The 22,424-nt window shown below is 40.7% G+C and overlaps 1 protein-coding gene across 3 annotated transcripts in view; it reads right to left on the bottom strand.

The window, feature by feature from the left end:
- Nucleotides 1-228: 228 nt before the first annotated feature.
- Nucleotides 229-22,424, bottom strand: part of LOC309711239 (neural-cadherin-like) — a 104,573-nt gene continuing 82,377 nt past the window's right edge. For 2 of the 3 annotated variants that reach the window (XM_082541405.1, XM_082541407.1), the window contains exons 23-33: nucleotides 20,477-20,691; nucleotides 18,969-19,096; nucleotides 18,654-18,781; nucleotides 16,383-16,506; nucleotides 14,978-15,161; nucleotides 14,581-14,747; nucleotides 12,098-12,362; nucleotides 11,421-11,604; nucleotides 8,035-8,282; nucleotides 2,653-2,807; nucleotides 229-1,220 (exon numbers count right to left, since the gene is read on the bottom strand). In XM_082541405.1, coding sequence (XP_082397531.1) covers nucleotides 654-1,220; nucleotides 2,653-2,807; nucleotides 8,035-8,282; nucleotides 11,421-11,604; nucleotides 12,098-12,362; nucleotides 14,581-14,747; nucleotides 14,978-15,161; nucleotides 16,383-16,506; nucleotides 18,654-18,781; nucleotides 18,969-19,096; nucleotides 20,477-20,691 — 2,365 coding nt within the window. In that variant the 3' untranslated portion in view covers nucleotides 229-653. The remainder of the gene's footprint in view (nucleotides 1,221-2,652; nucleotides 2,808-8,034; nucleotides 8,283-11,420; nucleotides 11,605-12,097; nucleotides 12,363-14,580; nucleotides 14,748-14,977; nucleotides 15,162-16,382; nucleotides 16,507-18,653; nucleotides 18,782-18,968; nucleotides 19,097-20,476; nucleotides 20,692-22,424) is intronic. The other variant, XM_082541406.1, reaches the window with a different exon arrangement.

Below are 22,424 nucleotides of genomic sequence, written 5' to 3'. Positions count from 1 at the left end.
CCAGTTGCTGGTAATAGTTAGCTGAATAAGACAAGAACAGCTGTTCCAGCCTCATCATCTAAATAAAACCTGGAATACTGTTACTTCAGTGATGATGAAAGTTAGCTTCAACTTCAAAAGCTGAAAACTTGAGCATCACTAATTATGAACTCGTATTTGAATGAGAGCAACTTTGAAATATTATCAAAGATATTCATTTATTGAAAAGGAAATAGATAATACAAATGAAACAAAATCGTTTTTTTCACATAATTAATTTCATGAGTCATTGACAGCAAAGAAAAGTTATCTCACAGGAAACTCATTTGGAGTCTTGCTTTCAGACGTTACTCTTATGAGTTTTATGACATGAGTAGTGTTGACACAGAGTGCTTCCAAAAAGTGCTTTCTGCAGAGTAAATACTGTACAGTGCAATGCCAAGTAAACAATACATCACATCTGATCATTCATTGGTAAACATGGTTCATATCAAAGAACATAAATGTTCAAAGTTTCATCAATACAGTACATTTATAGCAGACTTCACAGAGACCAAACCTCCCAGTCTCAAAGTATATCACATTTAATTATCTCCCTTTGGATTTCAACCAACGACTTTTGATTCCCGTTGCTTTTTTTTGCAACTTTCAGTTCTGTTTCTGTGAGTGCAACCTCATCCGCTTTTCTCGCAGTTCGGCTGCCCCCTGCTCTCCTTCAGTTTGTCTCTCTGGCCCTCCGGAGTCTTGGAGTCTCTTCTTAAATCACTAACCACAGCTCGGAGGTTTTTGAACCTGTCCAGCCGAGTGCTCTGGGCTGCCTGAAGTCTGACTTCTGAACCCTGAGTTGCACTTAGGGAGCTGAGAGAGCGCACACCAGCGAGGCCGCGCTCCTTTCCTGCAGGACGCCGTGGTGTGGTCATAGTGCCGAGATCCTCAGGGTGATCCATGTCCCTGATGACCTCACACAGGTAGCGGGCCAAGTCCTGGCTGGAGAAGGACAGGGTTTTCTGGGAGCGGCGGAAGGTCAGAGGGGACGGCAAGGTTTCTGTCTCTGAAGGAGGAATTGCCAGACGTAGAGCAATCGCGGCACTGCCATTTCCATTAGACGTGCCATTTTTGTTGGTGTCCTGGGTGGGCTTAGTCTGCGGGTAAGAGATGATGCTTTGAGGATAACTATATCGGAGTGACTGTGCTGGGCTTGGCTGGAGGGAGCGCTGTAGCTCCACCATGTTAAAGGCATTCTGAGAGACCAACACAGAGAGAAGAAGGGAATGAAAAGAAAGAAGAGAAGAACAGATACGGTTTTCCTCTTGTGTAATCTTTTTTGGGAGTTTAAGAGATAATGAAAAACAACACTGGCACACCACCTTAATCTGAGCTGTGCAGCTCAGCTAATGCCTCTGCTAGCTAATTAACCCATTCCTAAGACTGAGACAAAGATCCAGCATGTAAGAAGAGATGTTGGCAACAACATGACCATTGATCAGCCAAGTAATTAATTATCTAATTGCAGAAAGAGGAAACTGCTACTACAAGCACTATTAAAACTGAGGCGTTAACAGCTATTGGTATCTACGTTCTTAATTTCTGCTAATTGACTCACAATTCTATACTCCAGGCAATTTGCGGTTCCAAGAAATAGTTTGTGAATTGAGACTAACAAGATTTCTTGACTATGACTCACACGATATAGCTGAATCTTTATCTAGGTCACGATTATACAAAATAATAAACCACAACACCAAAAAAAAACAACAGAAAAAACCCCCACAATCTGAGGATGAAACACAAATTTTGTGCTCCTCATTTCAAACAGATAAATTAGTCAAAGCGCAGGCTTGAAAAAAAAAGTGAACCTCTGTTCTAATTTCTTCAAATATTCTTTCAAATTTTTGCTGTCAGGTTCTCCAATTAAGAAAATATCACTCAAAAAAATGGGACTGACATGTACAGGTGTTTGCTACAAGAAAAACACTGAATAAGTGCTGCTGCTGGAAGCACACTACAAAGAAAATTACAGCTCTCCAAAAAGACACTGCACCATCTCTCAAGTCTAGAGCTGCACCTGTGCACATAAATGCTCCACAACATTTTTACCATAGTTTTTAAGATAAAAAAATTATAAAAAAAAAAAGCACTGGACACCAACACTGAAACTACGTCCCAGCTGTGAAGTACAGAGGAGGGAACATCCTGTTTGGAAGTGTTATTCCATCGAGCGCCTGAACGGTGAATTAAAAATGATACCAAGATTTCTTTTAAATAGAATGTCAGGGCAGCGGCACACTACCCGAAGCTTAAGTGATGATGGGGGATGATCCAAAGCACACACACAAAATCTAAAACCTAATTATTTAGAAAACAAGAAAAATCAGGTTTTGGAAAGACTTGATCTTGGACATCACAAAATCACACATAACATGGTTGTTGCTGTTAAAGGAGAATAAATACTTCCCTAAATTCAACTGCTTTATCTTGCAAATGTAGATTTTTATCTCAAAACACCAACAAATATTCTCCATCCAGTGTTGATGGTTTATTTCTGTTCATATATACTTTAAAATAATATATCTTAATGGTATCAACATAACCCTGGAAATAAGAACTTAAATAAGTACTCTATGTAAGTTTGGTTGTTATTTACTCTCTGTGTCAGAATGCATTTACGTTTACCTGATCTTGCTCTCCTCCACCTTCCTCGTCGTAGTTGAGCACATTCTCTCGGATGTCCTCCCACTCGCCGTGATGCGCAGACACATGGTACACACCCTCCTTTAGGCCCTTGTGTCTCCTCCAGCAGGAGTAGAGAAACAGGCCCAGCATCAACACTGAGGGGTGCCAGAGAGCAGGTTAACGCAGCAGGGAGCACTGTCACATAATTAGCATGAACTCCTGAGCTGAAAAAGCACGGCTTTGGCTGCATATGTAAATCGAAAAAGTTAGGAGGTTCTAGGAAATACTTGACTGCAGTCAGGATATAATTTAATTACAAATAAATAAGTAACGCAGACTCATAATACATGACTGTAAATACATTTTGCATCACACTGACTTGTCCCGTAAGGCCTGTTAGCTGCACTGACTACAGTTAGGACATACTAATAAAACATACGTGCAAACGGAGGCACCACCTTTCTACCTATATTCCCTTTGATGTTGCCTCTCTGTTTCCTGTCTTATCAAAGACCGCAGTTCCTCAGAAACCTATTAACTGAATTTGTACTCCTCCCAGCTTAAACTCAAAGCCTCAGTGGCTCGGAAGAACTCTGAGAGGAATGCAGCGGGAGCCGAAAAAGAATGGTCCTAAAGCATACACATCAATCACAGCTATTGTGTGCTGAATTATACAATATGCTGGACTGACCTTTAAAGTCCATTAATCTCAACCAATATTTTTCTCCCATCTGCCATCCTTCTCTTTCTCTTTTTTCCTTTCTCGCTATCTGTTTTTACTAGTTCGCAACTTGACTCCCCCTTTTTATCTGTGTACGTTTTTTTGGTCTCTATATATTGGCGCTTGCCTCTGTCTTTCCTTTTCCATTCCTCACTCATTAAGTCTCTCAGTGTTCCTGTTTTTCAGTCCCTCTCTGGCCTCTGCCTGGCCTTGGCTTTTATCTCTCACATGAGATGGGATCCATTTCAACTAGAATAGTTTATATGGTGTGAGTCAAGTATCAGTTTAATTGGAAATCTTCTGAGAAATGCGGGGTAATCACATTAGTCTGGATTTTTCAAGTAATTGCTTCGAAAGAGAATAATGCGGCAACGACTCATCGGGGGTCACGCTAAAAGGTACTCACAAACAAAGACAAAAACAAGTCCCGCGAGCTAGTCTCCACCAACTTCTTATTTCTTCTGCTACACTTTTCTGCTTCTGTTCTGCACTCATGTTAGATAGAAAAATAGAGTCTGCAAGCATCCCCCTCCCTCGATCCTCAGCTGACCCTCCTCAGTATGGGGTAGAGGGGAGAACGGTATTGATCAGCTGACCTGGCTCCTTCACTGTTACGCCAGAGTACCCTTGCAGAAAACATCAGAATTTTGATAAGGCCCGGCACCAACCAGACGGCAGCTTGAGCCCCTCGCCTCGAGAATTACCTGCTCTGAGGTGCTGCCTGCAGGCCCGCGCTCAACCCTTAAAAAATCACCTGAATTGATATGAAAAGAATCTCTGGAGGGGAGGAGTTCGATACGCAGCGCAGTGGAGCTTAAGAACACTCCCTCCATCACACAAACACACACACAACTGCTAACAGGTAAACACTGACCACACCGCCCACCCACACACACCGAGGCTGCCTTCCCCCCTACACCTGCAGCCACTACTGCCTCAAGTTATATGGGTGTGTGCAGCTAAACTCCAGTGAGATCAATATCACTCAGGGTGGAGAACAACCATCGCACTCATTCATCAATCCATAACACCACTGCTGCCTCTTTGCCCTCTAACCATTACTATGACCAGGGTATTATGATGTTAGCCTCGATCGGACCGTGCATTATGAATGAGTATGGAGTAAACGACAACAGAGCCTGATCAAAACACTTAACCCTTTCGCTGTAGCTCCAGTCTGAGGTTAATGAGGGAAAAATGAGCTCCGAGACAGATGAAACATCAGCGGAAGACGAGGGAGAAAAGAAAAGTGACGACCGAGCAGAAGGAAATGAGACAGGTGAGAGATGAGAAGGAGTTGGAAAAAAATTATTTATTTATAAAAGTTTCAGGGGATGAAAAGGACAGGCACTTTACAAGATCGTTTGGCAGCCAGAGCCCATATGGGTAGCTAATTTCTGCTATTCATCAAGAAACAGAACGTCAGATCTGATGCTGGATTAATGAGGATTGGTCAGACATTGGCTCATCTGGCTCTGTCAATAACACACACTGAACTCAAATTCTGTAAGCTTGTGATGGCTTATGTAAAACTTAATAATGAATGATCATTTTAACTTTTAATGCATGTTGAGGCAGAGTAGGAGTCCCCCTTTAATTTAGCACCCAGCTAGTGGTCTCACTTAGTGCAGAGAGCGTGCTGTATGCGAGTGTGTTATTGTGGTGATGGGGATCATCATTAAACAACTACATACAGTACAAACAGCTGTTCTCTGACTCAAAAAGTGGATTAATTTTGCTTCCACGTTCAGTCAAGACGGCCGATTTCTCTTTTTTCTTCATTATGTTTTAGTGAAAGATTTATTTTAGTTTATAGTGTGTGGTTTTTTAAGGTGCGAAAATGTAATTACGCTCACCAAAGAGTGCTACTCTAATCTGAATTGCATTAAGGAACAGTTTGTAATTCTTGGTGAGGTGAAAAGTTTGAGCCTTGAATATAAATGCCTCCGCTGCAACAGTGGACAAGCTATTTCAAATGGACTTCTTTTAGTTAGCATGCAAGCAACACATGAATTTTCATGATAGATGCCATCATCTTTGAATTCATTATCAAATATTGAAGACTGCTTTGTATGTTTCACTCTCGTGTGTCAGAATAACTGATGTCCCAATACTAGCCACATGCCCTGGAGGGAACACGAAGTTAGTTATAGCGGCAGGGACAGTGTATTGAATTGCCCGAGCGTTTTATAAGCCTGTATGTGACAGAAAGACTCATAAATAGCAACGTGGCGCTATAGAGAGAAGTGACTGCTGCTACATACACACACGGGCATGTGTTTAGCTTTGTGAGTAGCAGAAACAAACATAGTTCCTTAGTTAGAAACCCTTAAAGTAATGCCGTTAACTCATTCCTTTCCTAAACATTAACCATGAATTAATGCAATCGTCCTTCTTTTTTGACACAATTGGCGAGATATCAATGCATACGCATTTAAAAAGGCCCCGCTGGCAGCAGATGTGGGAAGATATTGAATCTTGATTCTATTAGATCTTAACACAGCTTATGAGACCATCAACCATGCAGCTTTATTAGACTGCTTATACAAGCGGGCCAATGCCATCAGTACTTAACTGCTTCAAGTCTAGAGCTGAAACATTAGTTGAATAATGAATTTGTTGATCAGTTTTGATGGCTGATCAAGCTGTTTCCCCGGTTCATTTTAGCCTCTCTCTCATTCGTCTTTCGACACATCGATAGATGTTATGTATTTTCAGCTTCTGCCATTTCATAGAGTAAACAATCAGTTTATGATTGACAAAGAAAACAAACACAATGTCTACCAATACTCAAATTATCTTGTGTCTTTTTCACTCTGAATGTTCTTTTGTGTTTCTTTATAGGCTTCATACTAGTCTAGTGATAGAAAGGAATTAAATTATCTGCCATTCTAAACAGACTCACACTTGTACCTTCTTCTGGAGTCAAAAGGTATAGTTTTCATTTCTTGACTGTTGGCTTTCACCTTTAAAACTGATCATCACTGAAAGTTTCTGCACCTTAACAAAACGAATGCATATTTTCTGTTTTTAAAAACATTTGTTTTGACTTTCCTCAGCTAAAAAAAAAAAAAAAAAGTAAACCTAATACATGGCTAGGAAAGGTTTTCCATATATGTATTTATACTGCCCCAATTTAATAATGCATGTACTCAGACATCAATCACGAACATGAAAATGTCAGAACGGAGCAGCTCAGTTCTCAACAGGCACAAAGAAAAGCCAGCATCGCCCTCATCTTATGATTATTGATTTTAAGATTCTGCTCCTCACATACAAAGCAGTCAGTGGCTCTTCTCTGGTATACATTTTTAAACTTATGACCCCTCAAATGTCAGAGCGCAACCACAGATCACCAGATGAGTCTTCAAAGGGAAGGTCTTTCAATGAAGGCTCACACACTTCATCACCCAAACCTTGACAAGTCTGTCTTTCTCGTAAAATATTTTCTAAAACCTTACTTTTTAAAAAGCAGGATTTTGAGGTTACGTGATCATTTTTTCTAGTATCAGTGTAATTAAAGTATAATATTGCTCATATTTTGAATCTTTTATACGACATGCATATCTGTAGGGTTAGGGTTAGGTTACCATCCAACCTGTTGTATGACATTTTTGCCTAACTGATGTAACAAAATTGAAAAACCTATAAAATAAGAATTGCAAGGCCAAAATGCATGTATGTATGAGACTTCATGTGAAAAGTAACAATCTCTAGATTATAAAATTATGTGCAAAATGCACATATTTATTTGCCCAATATACACACTCATCCAACTCAAAATTTTGCTTTAACGTGTAATTCTGTGACTCTAAGCCCAGTTTAAACCTTAAGCCTGAGAGTGATTCTGGAAACTTTGACAGCTTTTAACAGAATTTAAGTATGTTTTTTTTTTTTTTTTTGCCTAAATCAAACCCTTACTGTTGAATCAACCTCCTAAAGTTTTGCCTGTTGTGTGCGATTCTCATTACAGCTCCACATGCTGTATATTACAGTGAAGTGCACACTTTGGCCATATTAGGGTTGACTTGGGAAAACAGTAATGCACGGAAAAGTATGGGCAGAAATGGATAAAAAAAACCCATCAAGGGGTAAAATGAGTGGATGGTGGGATATAAAATAAGATGGAAAGATAAAAAGTAAGGCTGAGAGTGAAATTGACTCCTGAAGTCAGAGAATAACATTGGGAGAGACAGGGAATACAGGTGTGATGAGAAATATAGAAAAACACATAAAGAAACGCCCCTTTTCTCCAAGGAATCTTACAGCTTCCCCATGAATCACAAAATACGACATACAGTGTTTCTCTCCCCGCTTCTCTTCCACTGCAGATATTTGTTTCATGTTTTCACCAACCACCCATGGAGAAATCACATCCTGGCACAACTCAAGAGATCAATAACACTACAAGATATGTGTGTGAATAGATTTCACAGGACCAAACCTGGGTGAAAAACTAATAAAACAGTGGATGTTACAGATAAAACCATAACATGATGTGATAATTAAAGTGTGACAACAACAAACAGAAATAAAAGAACACAATAAATGAAAAGAAACACCTCAGACAAAAAAGCGGAACAAAAAACATACAAAAACTGAGCAGAGATGTTGAGTGTTGGGTTACCACAGGTAGAAGAGGACATAGTCGACATAGCTACCTAGAAAGGCCATGACACAGATACTGATGGCGAACATGGAGCTCAGGCTGAGGCTGTTGCTGTCTTCGTGGAACATGGCAAGCGTCACCTCGCAGTGCCGGCCCCGGTATCCCTCACTGCAGCGGCACGAGTATTGGGACGGAGAGTGAGCCACGCAGGTGCCGTGGCGACAAGGCCGGCTGGCACAGAGTGTGTAGACGCAAACTTTTCCCAAAGAGCTCTCTTTGGTTATATGGCCTGGGGGGCATCTGCACGGAGAAGACACAGCAGTGTAATGCTGAGACAAGAAACACTTGGGAAGCTGTCAGATAAAAACAGAGCACTGCACTCCACAGAGTTATGAGACCTAAGCTGACAGTGTAAAAATAATACCCTGAAGAGTTACACCTCTTATATCAGATTCAAAGATATGCTCTTTGAAGGTTACAGTGTCGACTGTAACTGGAGAGGGGGGAAAAAAACAGTAAAAGAAATTGAGAAGCTAAGATTGGCTTTGCAGTAGTGGTTCCTCTGTATATTTGTACAAAATATCCCCTGAATATCATTCACCCCTACCCCCTGCCTCTCTCACTGGTTTGTATCCTGAGGCACTGCAGCAATCACAGAATATGGATGTCAAAGTCCCCACTGGCTGTAAGTTTCAAAATCACAGCCGGGAAATTTAGTCGTCCTGCAGAGTTTAAAGGTGCAGCCAAGGCCCTGACTGTCACTGCTGTTATACACTATTCTCTCACGTTCACACGCTATTAGACACACAGTATAACAGGCATGCTCTTAAAATAGCTGCCATCTGGTGGACACTTTGACTTCAAGTGTATACATAAAAATGGAGTTTGCACTAGTGTGGAACTCTCTGTGTTATGATTCACTGTCATGGCTTATTAAGGCACTTAACAGAGCCAAGCGAACAAGTGAGCATGTTTGTCATGGTAAGTGTCTAATGTCAAGAATGATCTGAAATTAGCACAGTGTTGGAATGTTTTTAATTGCTTCTTTTCAAAAGTCCACAAAAATCTTTGTATTATTATGTTGACGTAAATGTAATATTTTTTTCTCTGCTTCTTATCTATTGTTATTTTTCTATGTGCTTAAGTGGCGTGTTCCAGTATATTGGAATATATTGATTTTTTTTTAAAATATATATCGCAGTGTACATCACTTTGCAATGATGTTTCTGAAAAGCGCTTCATAAATAAAGTTAGATCTATTCTTAACTTTTTTTATTATTTGGTAACTTTGATAAATACTCGGGCGGTTGTCACATAAAGAACAACCTACGAACAGTGCGATAAACAATAACACATCAAGTACTTATTGTGTAGGAAGCCATGTGTGACCAGGTCAGCTCATGCCGAATGAGCTCAGCAGTCGCAGATGGCTTATGTAGAAGCAGTTAGTGAAGCCGACCGAGGACAATAACAGCACTTGCTGAAACATGTAAAGCCTTTGTCCACTGTGAAAGCCGTCCTGATAACAGAGACCATTTATACAAAAACAAGCCATTCATGTGCGTTGCCACATTACTCTTCATACTTTGCATACAAGACATTACATATGTGACATCACATAAGGTATACTAACTGTGCATGGTATTTCTGCTTAACTCTGTGGCCCTTGGATGCTGTTCCTCTTGACATTTAGTTAACAAATTGAAATATTTCCTAATCCTGTCATAGATGACCTCTGGAAGTTTGCTCCTTTAAAACCTGACCACCATACCTTGTTTATAATGAATAGCAAAATGTACATTTAAACAAACTGCACTCATATAGCTCTTTTCTACTAGATCTGAGCACTCAAAGTGCTTTCTTACTATAACCCTCATATACACATTCATATGGGTCGTTACCACCAGAGATTTCAGGTGAAAGCACTGTGAGACCTTGTATCATGTGACCCGTTTAGGTCACTTGACACAAGATGTGAGCAAGAGTGAAGCGGTTGAGGCACGTGGGGAGGGATCTCAAGACTTCTTTAAGTTGCTTTCTTTTTCAACTACTTGGTCGACCATAAATGACTGAGAACCTACGCGATCATGTCAAGACTACATTGTAGGTGGCTGACAGCTTTTGTAATAAGCAGTCACCTCTGTTCAATGACGGTTTTTCGCAGTGGACACAGACGTCTTCTTGCAATCTGTCTTCACGGCCCAAAATGTGAACACTGGCCTCCTTGAAAGAGTGACCTTTGTACTCTGAGTGCAGATGTACAGCTGAATCTTGCGATACAAAGACTCATCTGTACTTAGAGGATAATGGTTACAGATGGTTTGAAAGAGGAGTATTTCAAACCTCATGTGATTATACACATGAATAATAGTGGGTCAATGACAATGTTCTAAGGGACAATGCCCACTAGAGTTTAAAAACTAGCGACTCTCCACTAAAACTGAACAAGTCTCTTGGATGAGAGTTGAAATGTCTTAAAAAAACTTGAAGTCTAATCACCTTCTTTTCAAGCTCTTAAAACAACCATGACCTGGATGACTGAGAACCTACACAGACAAGTGCTTTTTTCTGTGCCCAGATTTTGTCTAACATTCAGACAACGAACCCCAATGGATGGCTACAGGGCAACTTAGGGTTCAGTATCTTGCACAAGGATACTTTATCATGCAGACTATGTCACAGACTGAGGAATGAGGATCCAAATGCAGACTCTAAGGCTGAACAGGTGAATATAAAACTGACCCTTATTTGAGTTTGAAACCAAAGTCCATGAGATGCAAAAAGCTAATAGAAAACAAAAGGATCTAAACAGCTCCATGAAACACAAGGCAGTATTAAAAGAAGCAAGAACAGACTGGGCTTATATACACACACACACACTGAGCACACGAAAAACAGTCAGGGAACTAAACACACCTAAACTAAATCAGGGTAATGAGACACAGCTGAAGTAATCCATGATGGTAAAACAGGTAAAGTCAAACTAAAGAGAAAGCACGAGAGACAAGACGGGAAAACTAAAAACAAGATGGGAGACATCAGATACTTTACACAGGGGAGCCAGGATAAACTGAAAAACCTATAAAAAATCTATAACCATGAACAGAACCCAGATAGCTGGCATTTTAATGAGACTATAGAATGTGGCAGCAATAACTCACATATCAATACACAAGGAATTCACAACACCATCAACTTGTAATAAAATTAGTAATGTCAGCACTGAGCTTCCAGTCCTATATAACAAACAATATTAAGACTTATACACTTAAACACAACAGTAGTTGCTTGTGCTTTAAAAATGTACGTGTGCTCTGGCTCCCTTAGTTTGTCATGAACCCTGGGGTTGTGTGCTTGAGTTTGAGGTATTGTATTTCGGACTCTTCTGTCTCCTTCTTAGTTTTAGTTCAGGTTTTTTATTCTGTAAATTTGCTGCACCTGCACTCATGGTGTCTCCAGAGGTCCACGCAGACCAAGGGAGGGGAGCAGTGGTGCTTCCTGCAGGCATCTGAAGCACAGCCGACAGAGACCCCCTGTGAAGTGACCACCTGAATCCCCTCTGAAGGCTGCTCCTCATCCAGGGAGATGGAGCGGCCATTAAACCTCAAATCCCGTAAGCAACCTAGTGTAAAAAGGAAAAAGAGAAGGAAGAAGAAAAAAATTGTTTACAAATCCAAAAGAAGCACAAAACCAGTCCTCAGGCAAAATCTTTTATAGACACACATTTACTCTGTGGCAGGGGTTTAAAGTCAAATAAACAGACACACTTGCATTAAGGCACAAAAACATCTGCAAACCAGTGCTCAGACATGCTCTCACACAGGCAAACACATGAACAGCCTCAGGCCAGGTTGTCATCATAGGCTTTTATTTATGGATATTTTCCTCTTTGCTGGCTAGTTTGCTCACAGTTGGAAGCATGAGGTTCAACACATTACTTAAATACACACCAGTGCCACTGACTCACTTCTCTTATCTGCTGGAAACCACAGCATCAACACACCAGTACCAGTAAATACCTGTTTGACCACTAAGTCATTCATAAATTATTCATTATCAGATTTTTCTCCACTCATTTATCTTATTCTTTCAAAGACAGCTGCATAGCAACCTACCCACAAAGCTCCTGTTATGTCCTGAGGGAAAAGAGTTTCCGAGCATCACCACAGCGGGGTCAATGATGATCTCCCGACTTTGTCCAGGTGAGGCCGTTACCTCTCGCCGTCCTCCGCCTCTGTCAAGTCGCAGGGTGAACTCTCTCCCATATCGGTACAGCTCCAACTCATGCCAGTCTCCATCATCCAGGCGATGGTAAGGCAGTGTGATGTTATAGTCTCCATCTCCAAGGTTGTAGAAAACAGCCAGATGACCCTGAAAAACCTAAAAAGCATAGTAATGCTTAATTTAAGATTCTGATGAGGAAGCAACAAAACTCTGCTACTGGAGACTTTAAGGCTTTTGTCTAAAAAGCTGGTCATTTTTGATGTTAGTCTTTATGTTAGTGTAAACTTCAAGAGTGTGACTCAAACTGTGAAATGAGGTGACACAAATACTAACTGCATTCCTGCTGTACTGTGCTGTGTTGATGGGCAAAAACAGATTGTGAGCATAACAATATCATAAGAGTTAGGCCAGTTCCCACGATGTGGAAAAGGTTAGGTTGTGAAATTTAACTATCTGGACAAGTAGACCCTCCTTGGTGGACTAGCCAGAAAAATGTCGTGAACGTTTCAGTGGTAAAAATTAATTCAGCAATTTTGCAGCCATGACGCTTTTCAGAGATGCTGTACACATCGCTGCATGGCAGAGGCCAGAATCATCCCGAAGGGAAGGTATACAAGAAACAACAATTATCTTCAGCAGTTAAGGATGAGCGAGCAGAATGGACTCAACCAATGAGCGGCTCCCGCAACTGCAGCTTGTACATGTCCACAGCTTAATTGGAAACAGTGGGGCAAGATAATTCACATTCAGCGCAGCCAGCATTAACTATTGCTCCCTCAGCATGAGTATCTCAAATGTGCCTCACCTACTGGTCAAACACACACACATGCACAAAGTAAAGGCTGACTGTGCGCTCCCTATTGCCTCATTCTGCCCTCAAGTCCGCAACAAAAATGAGCAAAGGACTCAATCGATACTTAAAGGAGAAAAATCAGATTACACAAACTTTCTGCAGAGCCCCCAGAGATCTACGCAATCACCACTTAGCACAAAATCTTCAAGCAAATGTCTAATGCCTGAACCTTCACATTTCAAATCCCATTCAATAATAAAAATGTCAGAGTTTTAAAGTTTTACTGTTTCGGAGGGGTGTGATGATCTTTGACAGTATTGCGGTTCATGTTTGTTACTGCCCCCCCAAAAAAGCTTCTTTGCAGAGTGCATTAGATAAATGTTTTCTTTAAAGAGCCTCCATACTCCTTGGAGAGGTACATGCTGTTTATACCCAGCTAGCCCCTCGTAACCTTTGTGTGAAAGTGTGGTTATTTATTCAGTGTGCACTCTATTCCATATCTACCCTTAAGAAAAAAGGGCAGAGAGGCAGCCCTTTAAATTAGAGTTTGTTGTCAGAAAACACACCAGGATGGTGCTCAAGTGTTTCTAAGAGCTTTGAGACAACTGGGCTGAAAATGTTTCAGTGTGCCGCTGCAGACAGACATCAGATACTTTATACAGCTCACCAATTCAGCTCCAGAGAGGGTTTCACACAGAGGCTTCACAGCCCACATACAGTAAAGGCTACAGCATTTTCCTTTTCCTGTCACCGCTGCACGGCGGCAAGGGAAGAGGACAACACTGTTTCTCGTCGTGTAGTGTAAAGACCCAAAGAACAAGATTTGATTCTTTAAACAATGCTGTCGGACAAATAACAAGCATGTTTTCAACGACAGACCAGTGGTGTGGAAACCATAAAAACGGTGACAGGTTCACTGCAAACAGGTGACCTGTGAGTTCACCAAAAGTGGCAGCCCTAACAGAGATGTTTACTTCCAGGTGCTGTTCACAGTTGGCCTGTCAGTGAGTGAGACAGAAGGCTTTGACAACAAACACTGGCTTCATATCCACTCAGGCAAGAGAGGCATGCTATTATGGAGGTTTGGCAAAGAGAAGCAGACTTGACTCGGTGTGAGCACCTTTCCACCCTCGCCGTGGCACAGCAGCAGCATGTATGCAGTCATCACTTTGAGCTGCCCACTTGAACTAAGCTGTGTTGAAACCCTAAAGCTCAGAGCGAGGGATCTGACCTCTGCCTATTACAGTACACATCGTTGTTCTCTTGCCACCCTAAATTGTGCTTCAAATATTAACCAAAGGCAGAAATAAGCCTGAACAGAAGAGGCATCATTTTTTAAAATAGCAATCTCTCAATAGGAGCATTCTGCCGACTTACTGAAAGGCCTTTTTGAGAACATACATATGTCAATCACCAGCCCCCTCTGTATCCACCCCTATGTCTCAAACCCTGGTATTAATCACTCTTAGTTTGACAAGCATTTTCAGCAATCATTGTCTGGGTCCTAATCATCATTTTAAAGCTCATAAACAAGACAATCATGGCTGTCAAGGTTGAGGGGAGTGACCGGTCATGACTCACCTCTAAATGCAGGTATTCGTTCTGCTCCTGGGAAAGCAGGCTGAGGATAACGCCGGTGGCTGCACGTGTTCGCACCCCAACCTCGACACTAGTCTGTCGCGCCGGTAGGGACCAAAGAAGGTGGAACTGAATGTGGCTCCGGCCGTCAAAGGAGAACTCTCGAGCCACTTGTCAATCAAAAACACACAAAGCTTGTTCAATTAATTTAACCGTCATAAGGGAAATACACGAGGTTATCACAGCAAGAGCATGCTGCTCTGCAAAAACACTTTATGTAAGGCAAGGTTATCTTCCCACAGCAGCAACTTTCCAAATTGGTTTGTACACTTTGCAAAGTTTTAGATGTAAAACTGACTGGAAACGTCACAGTCCACCGAAACGTATCCGGCATGCGTACCTTGATCGCACTGTGGCCCTGTAAAGCCTTTTTCACACAGGCAGCTTAAAGAGCCCCAGTCCCCATGACAGTGACCCCTCTTGCCACAAGAGGAAAGCTGCTCCAGGCTGGCGCAGTGGTCATCAATGAGAGTGCAGCCTGGCAATGTGTTGGAGGATTCAGCAGGGGAACCAAGGTCATATAGCTGAATGTAAGAATAAGAGGAGAAAAATGTGAAGATAGTGAAAATACAGCAACGTTGGAGGTATCTGTCCTTGTAGTTCTAGTGGATGGGATGAAAAGAAACATGACTGCAAAGAACTTTGTGTTATTACCGTAAATGAATGAAGGATACTATAGCTTTACATTTGATTTTTTAATTGTTTAATAATATCTTAAATCTTGGCTTTCTTAAAAGTGTTAGTTTTTACACTAATGGTTAACAAGAGCTACAAATATTATCAGAGGCACTATGCAACACATAAATGCTGTAGAACTGTTGCTAAAGCACAGAAAATCCTGAATCATGTCACACTGATCAATAAAAGATGTACTTGACACCTGGATTTAGGTGGCAGGCACGGTGTCTTATTTCTGCAGACAAAAGCGTTGGCTGCATTAAAATGAAGGCGCTGCACTTTCAGCAGCAAATGAAAGGGTGTAAATTCTTTCAGTATAAAAGTGGTTACAGTCACGGGTTAGTGTTGTCATTACTGTAGTAGCAGCTGTTATCTGTACTGATTCCATGTACTTCTGGTAACAATTTAAAAGTGCTTCCAATACAGTATTAAATACGGCACAGCATGGGGAAGCATGGTGGCACTGTGGTTAGCACTACTGCCTTACAACAAGAAGGTCCCAAGTTCAATTCCACCATCAGGTGTGTACTTTGCATGTTCTCCCTGTGTTTGTGTAGGTTCACTCCAGTTGCTCTGGCCTCCAAAGAAATAGCAGCTAGTGGGGATAGGTTACTCTAAAATCGCCCGTAGTAATAAATGTTACTTTGCACATTATTACTTTATAGTTTGCAAACTATTCGTTTACTAATTAAGCAATGCAGCATGTGTGTAAGGCAAATACATTTAGATGAACTATCATCTAATACATGATAAAGCATTACCGAGTATAATACTGATAACATTCTGCATCATTACTAGTACATTTACATTTTAAAGACAGAGACACCAGAAGAAAAAGGGATAAGTAACCAACATCAACATTCATACGGTTTCCCCGCACTACCTTGAGGTCACATTTACATTCTTATTGAAGTGGAGACCTCCATCACCTACACGGCCTGTCATCCGAACAGGTAAACAATAAGAGGTACAGTACAGTAGTCAATTCACCCATCTACCCAACCAGCTTTATAAAAAGGCTTCATGGTAATGCATATGTGGTAATCTTGACCTGCTCCAGACTTTACCTTGCTGTCCACACGCAGGTTCCTTATACATCCAGTATAGTGTTTGTGCTGTAGCTGGGGATATTCATATGACATGTTCTCATTGATCCCTCCGAGCTGCAGAACATGACTTCCATTGAAATACCTGAAACGCATGCAGAACAAAAACTGAAGAAATCGAGCAGAAGAAAAGGAACCAGGCACAGTATGTTCTCAAGGCTACAATTAAAAACACAGCTCTCAATATAACGAAGGACACAGCAGTCAAACCAATGCATACAAAGCACATTGGCCTTTCATAGTAGAGATTCACAGATGATTCTGAATCTTTCTGAGGCTTTCATCACCTTTACATCTTTAGACAGCAAATTGTTCCTTTTCTATTATTTTTAAAATATGCATGATGGGTCAATTACATTTGCCTGAAACAACCAACTAATATGCTAACTAATATTCTATAATACTGGTGGTATTTTCAAAACGAGATGTACAAAGTGATCATTTTAGCTTGTTAACCTGGTATCTGACCTGCAAATGTCGTAACTATTAATGTTCCCTATACAAGTCACAACACACACAGTTAAATGCTTCTTAAAGGTTCACAAAATTTAGAGGTTATTACCAGCAATAGCAGCAGTATAGCTCTGATGTGCATTGTTAACTTCAGAAGCTCACAGCTTAATTACACAACATAATAATGAGCACAGTGGCAAGCCAAGGCCACGATAGGGGGGAGGGGACAAATGTATAGCTGTGACAAAGCGAGCGCCACTATTAACAGAAACATAGTGAAAGATTAGTTTGGCATTTTAAGGATTATATCTGAGGCTTTTATCAACAGCTCCCCTCCTCCAGAGAGGCCTGCTTGGTACACAGAGAAATTGAACGCTCTGAACTCAGACTAGTCTGAGTCACTATCTGATCTCATTTACAAATAATGCTCGTGCATAAACACAATTTCTGATATTATTTATGCAGCATGAAGACTAAAGGTTTTGTATGACTGCAGAATCACATACCAGACATAAACGTATTGTTTTAATGTTTTATTTATTTTGCAGAAATAGAGAAAAAACAGACTGTAAATGAAGTTTTTAAATTGTTGCATAAATGCAATTAGTCTGATTTCCAAGTGATGTGTGTCCAATGGGCACAGACCAAAATGCCTCAGGATACAATCTGATAGACATAAAACTAATCAGAGCAATGAAACATGATGGAAAAATGTAAACAGACTGCAGCATGCAGAAATGCCAGTCGTGAGAGCAATTACTGCCAGCTTGGACAAAGCCGGTTGGAATTCTGCTTGAATGTGACGGGAGCTAGACTCATTCTTCCTGAGTAAATGAAACATGAGCTGCCCGATTTGTCATTTTTCCTGCTAAGATATTGAATCTGAAACATTTAACTGAGTATGAATAGAAAATAAATCAGCAGCAATTTTGATTTTGATAGCAATGGTTTAAATTATTTATTTATTATTTTTATTATTAGTCAAAGCAAAGGATGTATTACAAATGGCACTTTCATAGTAAACTAAGAATCCAACATTAAAATGCTATGAGTTTGCCGGCAAGCAAAGATCAGCCTTTATCTACTAAAGCTGGTCTCTGGTTTCCAATAAGACATTTCCAAGCAGTGTTGACATGATGTACAAACATCCTTATCATTTCAGTCACCTCCCAAACAATGTCAATAGAAGCTTGGTTTTGGTGGAGACATCTTCCTGTTAAAAGGTAGTTTTTCCTCCCTACTGTCACCGAGTACTGGCTCATAGGACAATGTCTCATTGCTTTTTTTTAATAAGGTCCTTAACTTACAGCATTAAGCATCTTGAGCTGCCTGCTGTTGTGATTTGGCACGGCATAAAAAACCCTCTATCAACAATTGTGTGCATTCTTTGATTTTTTTAATAGTATTGCAAACTACTGCTGCTGTTGCTAGAGAACTATTTAGTCCTGTGGAAACACTGGGCATTTAGACACTGTCCCATGGGTCAGGCAGAGTTTTGGGTTTAAGACCAGCAAACAGAATGAATAATTAGCATTTAGGCAAATTTCCCCTGAGAAATTACAAAGCCCAACTGTTAAACAAGTTAAACAAGTGCAGCTATTGTATTTTTCTGTGTGTGCACTTGTGTGTACGGTAAATTATAACAGATTAATTGATTATCTCATTATTTATCAGTGGTGTCTTATTAAAACTGGCTCCCTTCAAAATTCAAAGGAACCACTTGATTTGTTATAATGTGCAGCATTGGTCACACTTTCTTTATTTAAATATTGATCTTACTTTCCCCTGTTGGGTGTGACTCCTCGGATTTCACAGGATGAGCGGTCCTCTGTCATTGCCCACGAGTCTACGCCTTCTGTCTCCATGACAATTGCAGTGGAACATCGATCCAGAGTAAAGCGCACTTCCTTTAAATTGGGCAAGAGTGAAGAGAGAGGTCATCTCTAATTTATGTGTAGATGTGTGAGTGTACTGCTGCCTGGCACTCTCTTAAAACTGTGGTGTATATGTATTATAATCTGATGTCTTCTGCGTACTCAGGAAGAAAATGGGGAATACATGCAGAGGGATTTGGCTTGAATGTGCATGTCTTACTTTACTGTTGCTCCTCACATCGAGGCGATGCCAGCGTCTATCAGCCACCCCGACATTATTTGTTAACTGGAGCACCAAGGTCCCAGAACCATGGTTAATTTTCAGGCTAGGCGTCCCTCCAATCAGCTCTGAGGAAGATAATGATGAGCATTTACATCAACTAGTCTAAAAATCAGCATAAAACTAAAAAAAAAAAAGCAGAATATTAAACTTTAAAAATCTAAAGGCGGAGTGAATAAAAAACTGTGATGAAATGCATCACAAACAAACAAAACAGGCAGGAAAAAAATGCAAGATGCAAATAACCAGTTTGTGTAAACACAGGAAAAACCCAAGGGATGTATGAAAGCATCTCACTTCAAAACAAAAACACAGTGTGAACCAAAAAGGAGGGTGACAATACAGTAACAAAGCCGAGCTGTACAACGGAATCAAAATTGCACCAGAAACAAATAGCTTTAAAATAAGTTGTCAAATTGTAAACAAAAGCAGCTTAATAGTCAGTTTCTCTGAGTTACTATTCCCAATGAGCTCTGTGCAAGATTTCTGAAATTAGAATTAAATTTTTTTAAATGGTGACACAAATGACACTGAATTCACCTACAAATTCACCTAAAATCTGAGAGTTAAATATCTGAAAACCTGAATAAAATATATATGCATGGCTCGATATCAGCAGTGGTAAATTAGAAAGCATGTTTTCTGTAATTTCCCTGAATCAACCCCTTTGAGTAAAATACAAAATTATGGGTTGAGGGAATAGTAATTTGAAACTGTATGCATGTGAGTGCATGTATCACAGCACAAATATTTATACCATGATGGCGACAGCACTGTAATCCAAAAATACAATTCAGACTGGTTTCTATGGATCTATATCTACTCGAGGAAACTTAATTTATCTGCACAATTACAGCACATAATTTTAATTACATTAACAATAACATGAATCGCTGTAGTAACATCATTTCAGTTTCATTACCATGATTCTTATGATACTGAATCACTTTGTCTAGATGCTGCATAGTGTAACTATAAAGCTTTATGCATAGCTGTCCCAATGCAAAATAACCTATTCACTTTGATGAAATATTTACTGCTGTCCTTCACCTGGCAGATTGAGTTTTGAGCCTCTGTGTCAGCAAGAATAAACCCCACTGATGTGTCCTTGAGTGAGACACTGAAAGTCTATAAGCCTGTTCTAAAGCTGAGCCGCCACTCTGACGCAAGGGGTAAGCAAAACAGAATTCGTTATGGCAGACGGCAAACTATTACATACACATTAAACAGTGAAACGGGGTTTCCTGCATAGTACCACATTAATGGTATAACTCAGTCAAGTGAGTGCTCCTATCTCTCAGTGGTGCACTAACGAACGAAATTTGCCTCGTATATCTGATTAGCTACCACCCAGTAATTAAACACACAAAATTAAGTCGCAGGTTTGAGTGCAGTAATGGCCCAGAGGCCCCTTGGCACACATCTAATTATACAGACTCTTTCTTTACCTATGGCCATGTAGTCTTCACTGTCCCCAGGCATAAGAGTGGCCATCGGGCCGGCATACAGTAGCAGTCCGTCATCTTCCTCAGTCATAAACTCCAGTGAAAGATGGCTATCAAAGCAAGGCCTTATGGGGGGAAACCAGGCATAGCCGTTGCCAAGGAAACTAACTCTCATCTGCTGACAGTCTGGCCCCTCAAGCTGTGGGGGGCACTGGCACCTGTAGCACCAAGGAGAAAAACAGTGTGGAAAATCAAGGGGAAAGAAACAATCAGTGTCATTCAGTTTTGAGTTCGGAGAAATCTTCACGCTGTCCAATCTCTGGATAAGTGCATGGCGACTTTTCTCCGGCATACGTGACAGCTTTGTTGATTCACGCAGACAGAGGTTTGACTTTGCTCTAACATGCTGGCTGTCAACAGACAGCTGGGAAAGCACTTTTTCAAATCAGCATTAGCCACGAAGCCCCAAATGTTCAACTCCACATTAAATCAATTAGCTATGAACACAACATTACTCTGATCTATTCTTTATCTATCACAGCTGTCTGAGCTGAACCCTCTGGAGGGAGTTCCTGCTCAGCACATCACATTTCCTTTGTTGGAAGATAATTATTTCCATTTCTCTCACTTTTCTATGTGTCGAAGCACCACAGATTTTCTCTTAAGGTATTACACACTGGCTGATAACTGTGCAAATGCTTCATCTTGTAGTTATCCACTTTGATTAGGACTTGAGTGGACTGGAAACCGGAAATTAAATGTGTTTTATGATTTTGCTGACTCTGTTTGTGAGACCACAGTGTTAAACATAAATAATCATACATAAATGCCATACAAAGATACACGTAGTAAAGAAAAACAGCTTATTTTTGATGGTGGGGATTGAGGGGACCAGTTGATCTCATCCTGTCCTCTCCACTGCAGGCATGTGAGACAAGCTGGCTTTGCTGATAATGTCAAAGCCATCTATTTTCATGCGGTGTCTGAGGAAAGCTGTGTGTACTGAGACTGTTAAGGGATATTTCTCCCATTGCTGTTTATTCTGCAGAGGGGCAACACATGTCAGGAATACTGATCCATATGCAGCAAAAGGGGCGGCTTAGGCAGAGTGTAGCCTTATGCATACATATGCACACGCAAAGCACAGTGCACCTCGAGAGTCGTGCCGGTCCAAATCAGGAGGTGCATGGCATGTTTTTCTTACTTCTGACTGACAATATCTGATCAGCTGCTGTCTGAGGTTTCCTGTTAAGCTCCTTTGACAGAGAATAGAAGCAGAAATTGGATTCTTTACGGCTGGACTGCATTCACAGGAGCTCATATATGACACATACAGGGAGATACTCTTCTTACAGAACAAAGGCTCCTTGCAGCAATATACAGATCAATTGGAGCAGAGACAATTTAAAGAAAAGAATGTGTGCACGCTGCTATTGACAAACTTGCATGCTAACTGAAATTTTAAGAAGTTGTGCGCATAGAGGGGGAAGGGTTAATCCCCTTGCCCTATATATATTTTTTAATCCAAGCACAAGTATGTGCATGAAACAAAGTGCATGCTGTTTCTTCGGTGATATATGCTCACAGAGACCTACACCTGAATATTGACTGCAGACATTTATATATAAGGTTAAATTCAAAGTACAGGTCTATAACCTTGATACCGAGGTTAGACTCATTATTTGCATCCTGGCAAGATAAACTCAGACTTCAGTTTTCAAAATCACGTGGACACACTCAAACATTGATTCCACGGTATAAAGGCAAGCCTTTAAAAAAATGATGTAACTGCAGATTTAGCTAACAATACAGCCGAGCTCCTCAAGACTTTTAGTTCTTTTCGTTGCAGCTGAAGAAGATTTTTTTCACAGGGGACCCACAGTAATTCTGGGCTCAATTTCCAAGGTATCACTCTAACAGCAAATCTACTAGGACTAGAAAGAAGACTGCT

Source organism: Aulonocara stuartgranti (genome assembly GCF_965226115.1).
Source record: "Aulonocara stuartgranti genome assembly, chromosome: 7".
In the NCBI taxonomy this organism is placed as follows: Eukaryota; Metazoa; Chordata; class Actinopteri; order Cichliformes; family Cichlidae; genus Aulonocara; species Aulonocara stuartgranti.
The sequence above is the reverse complement of the archived record's forward strand: the minus strand, read 5'-3'. Positions and strand labels throughout refer to the sequence as shown.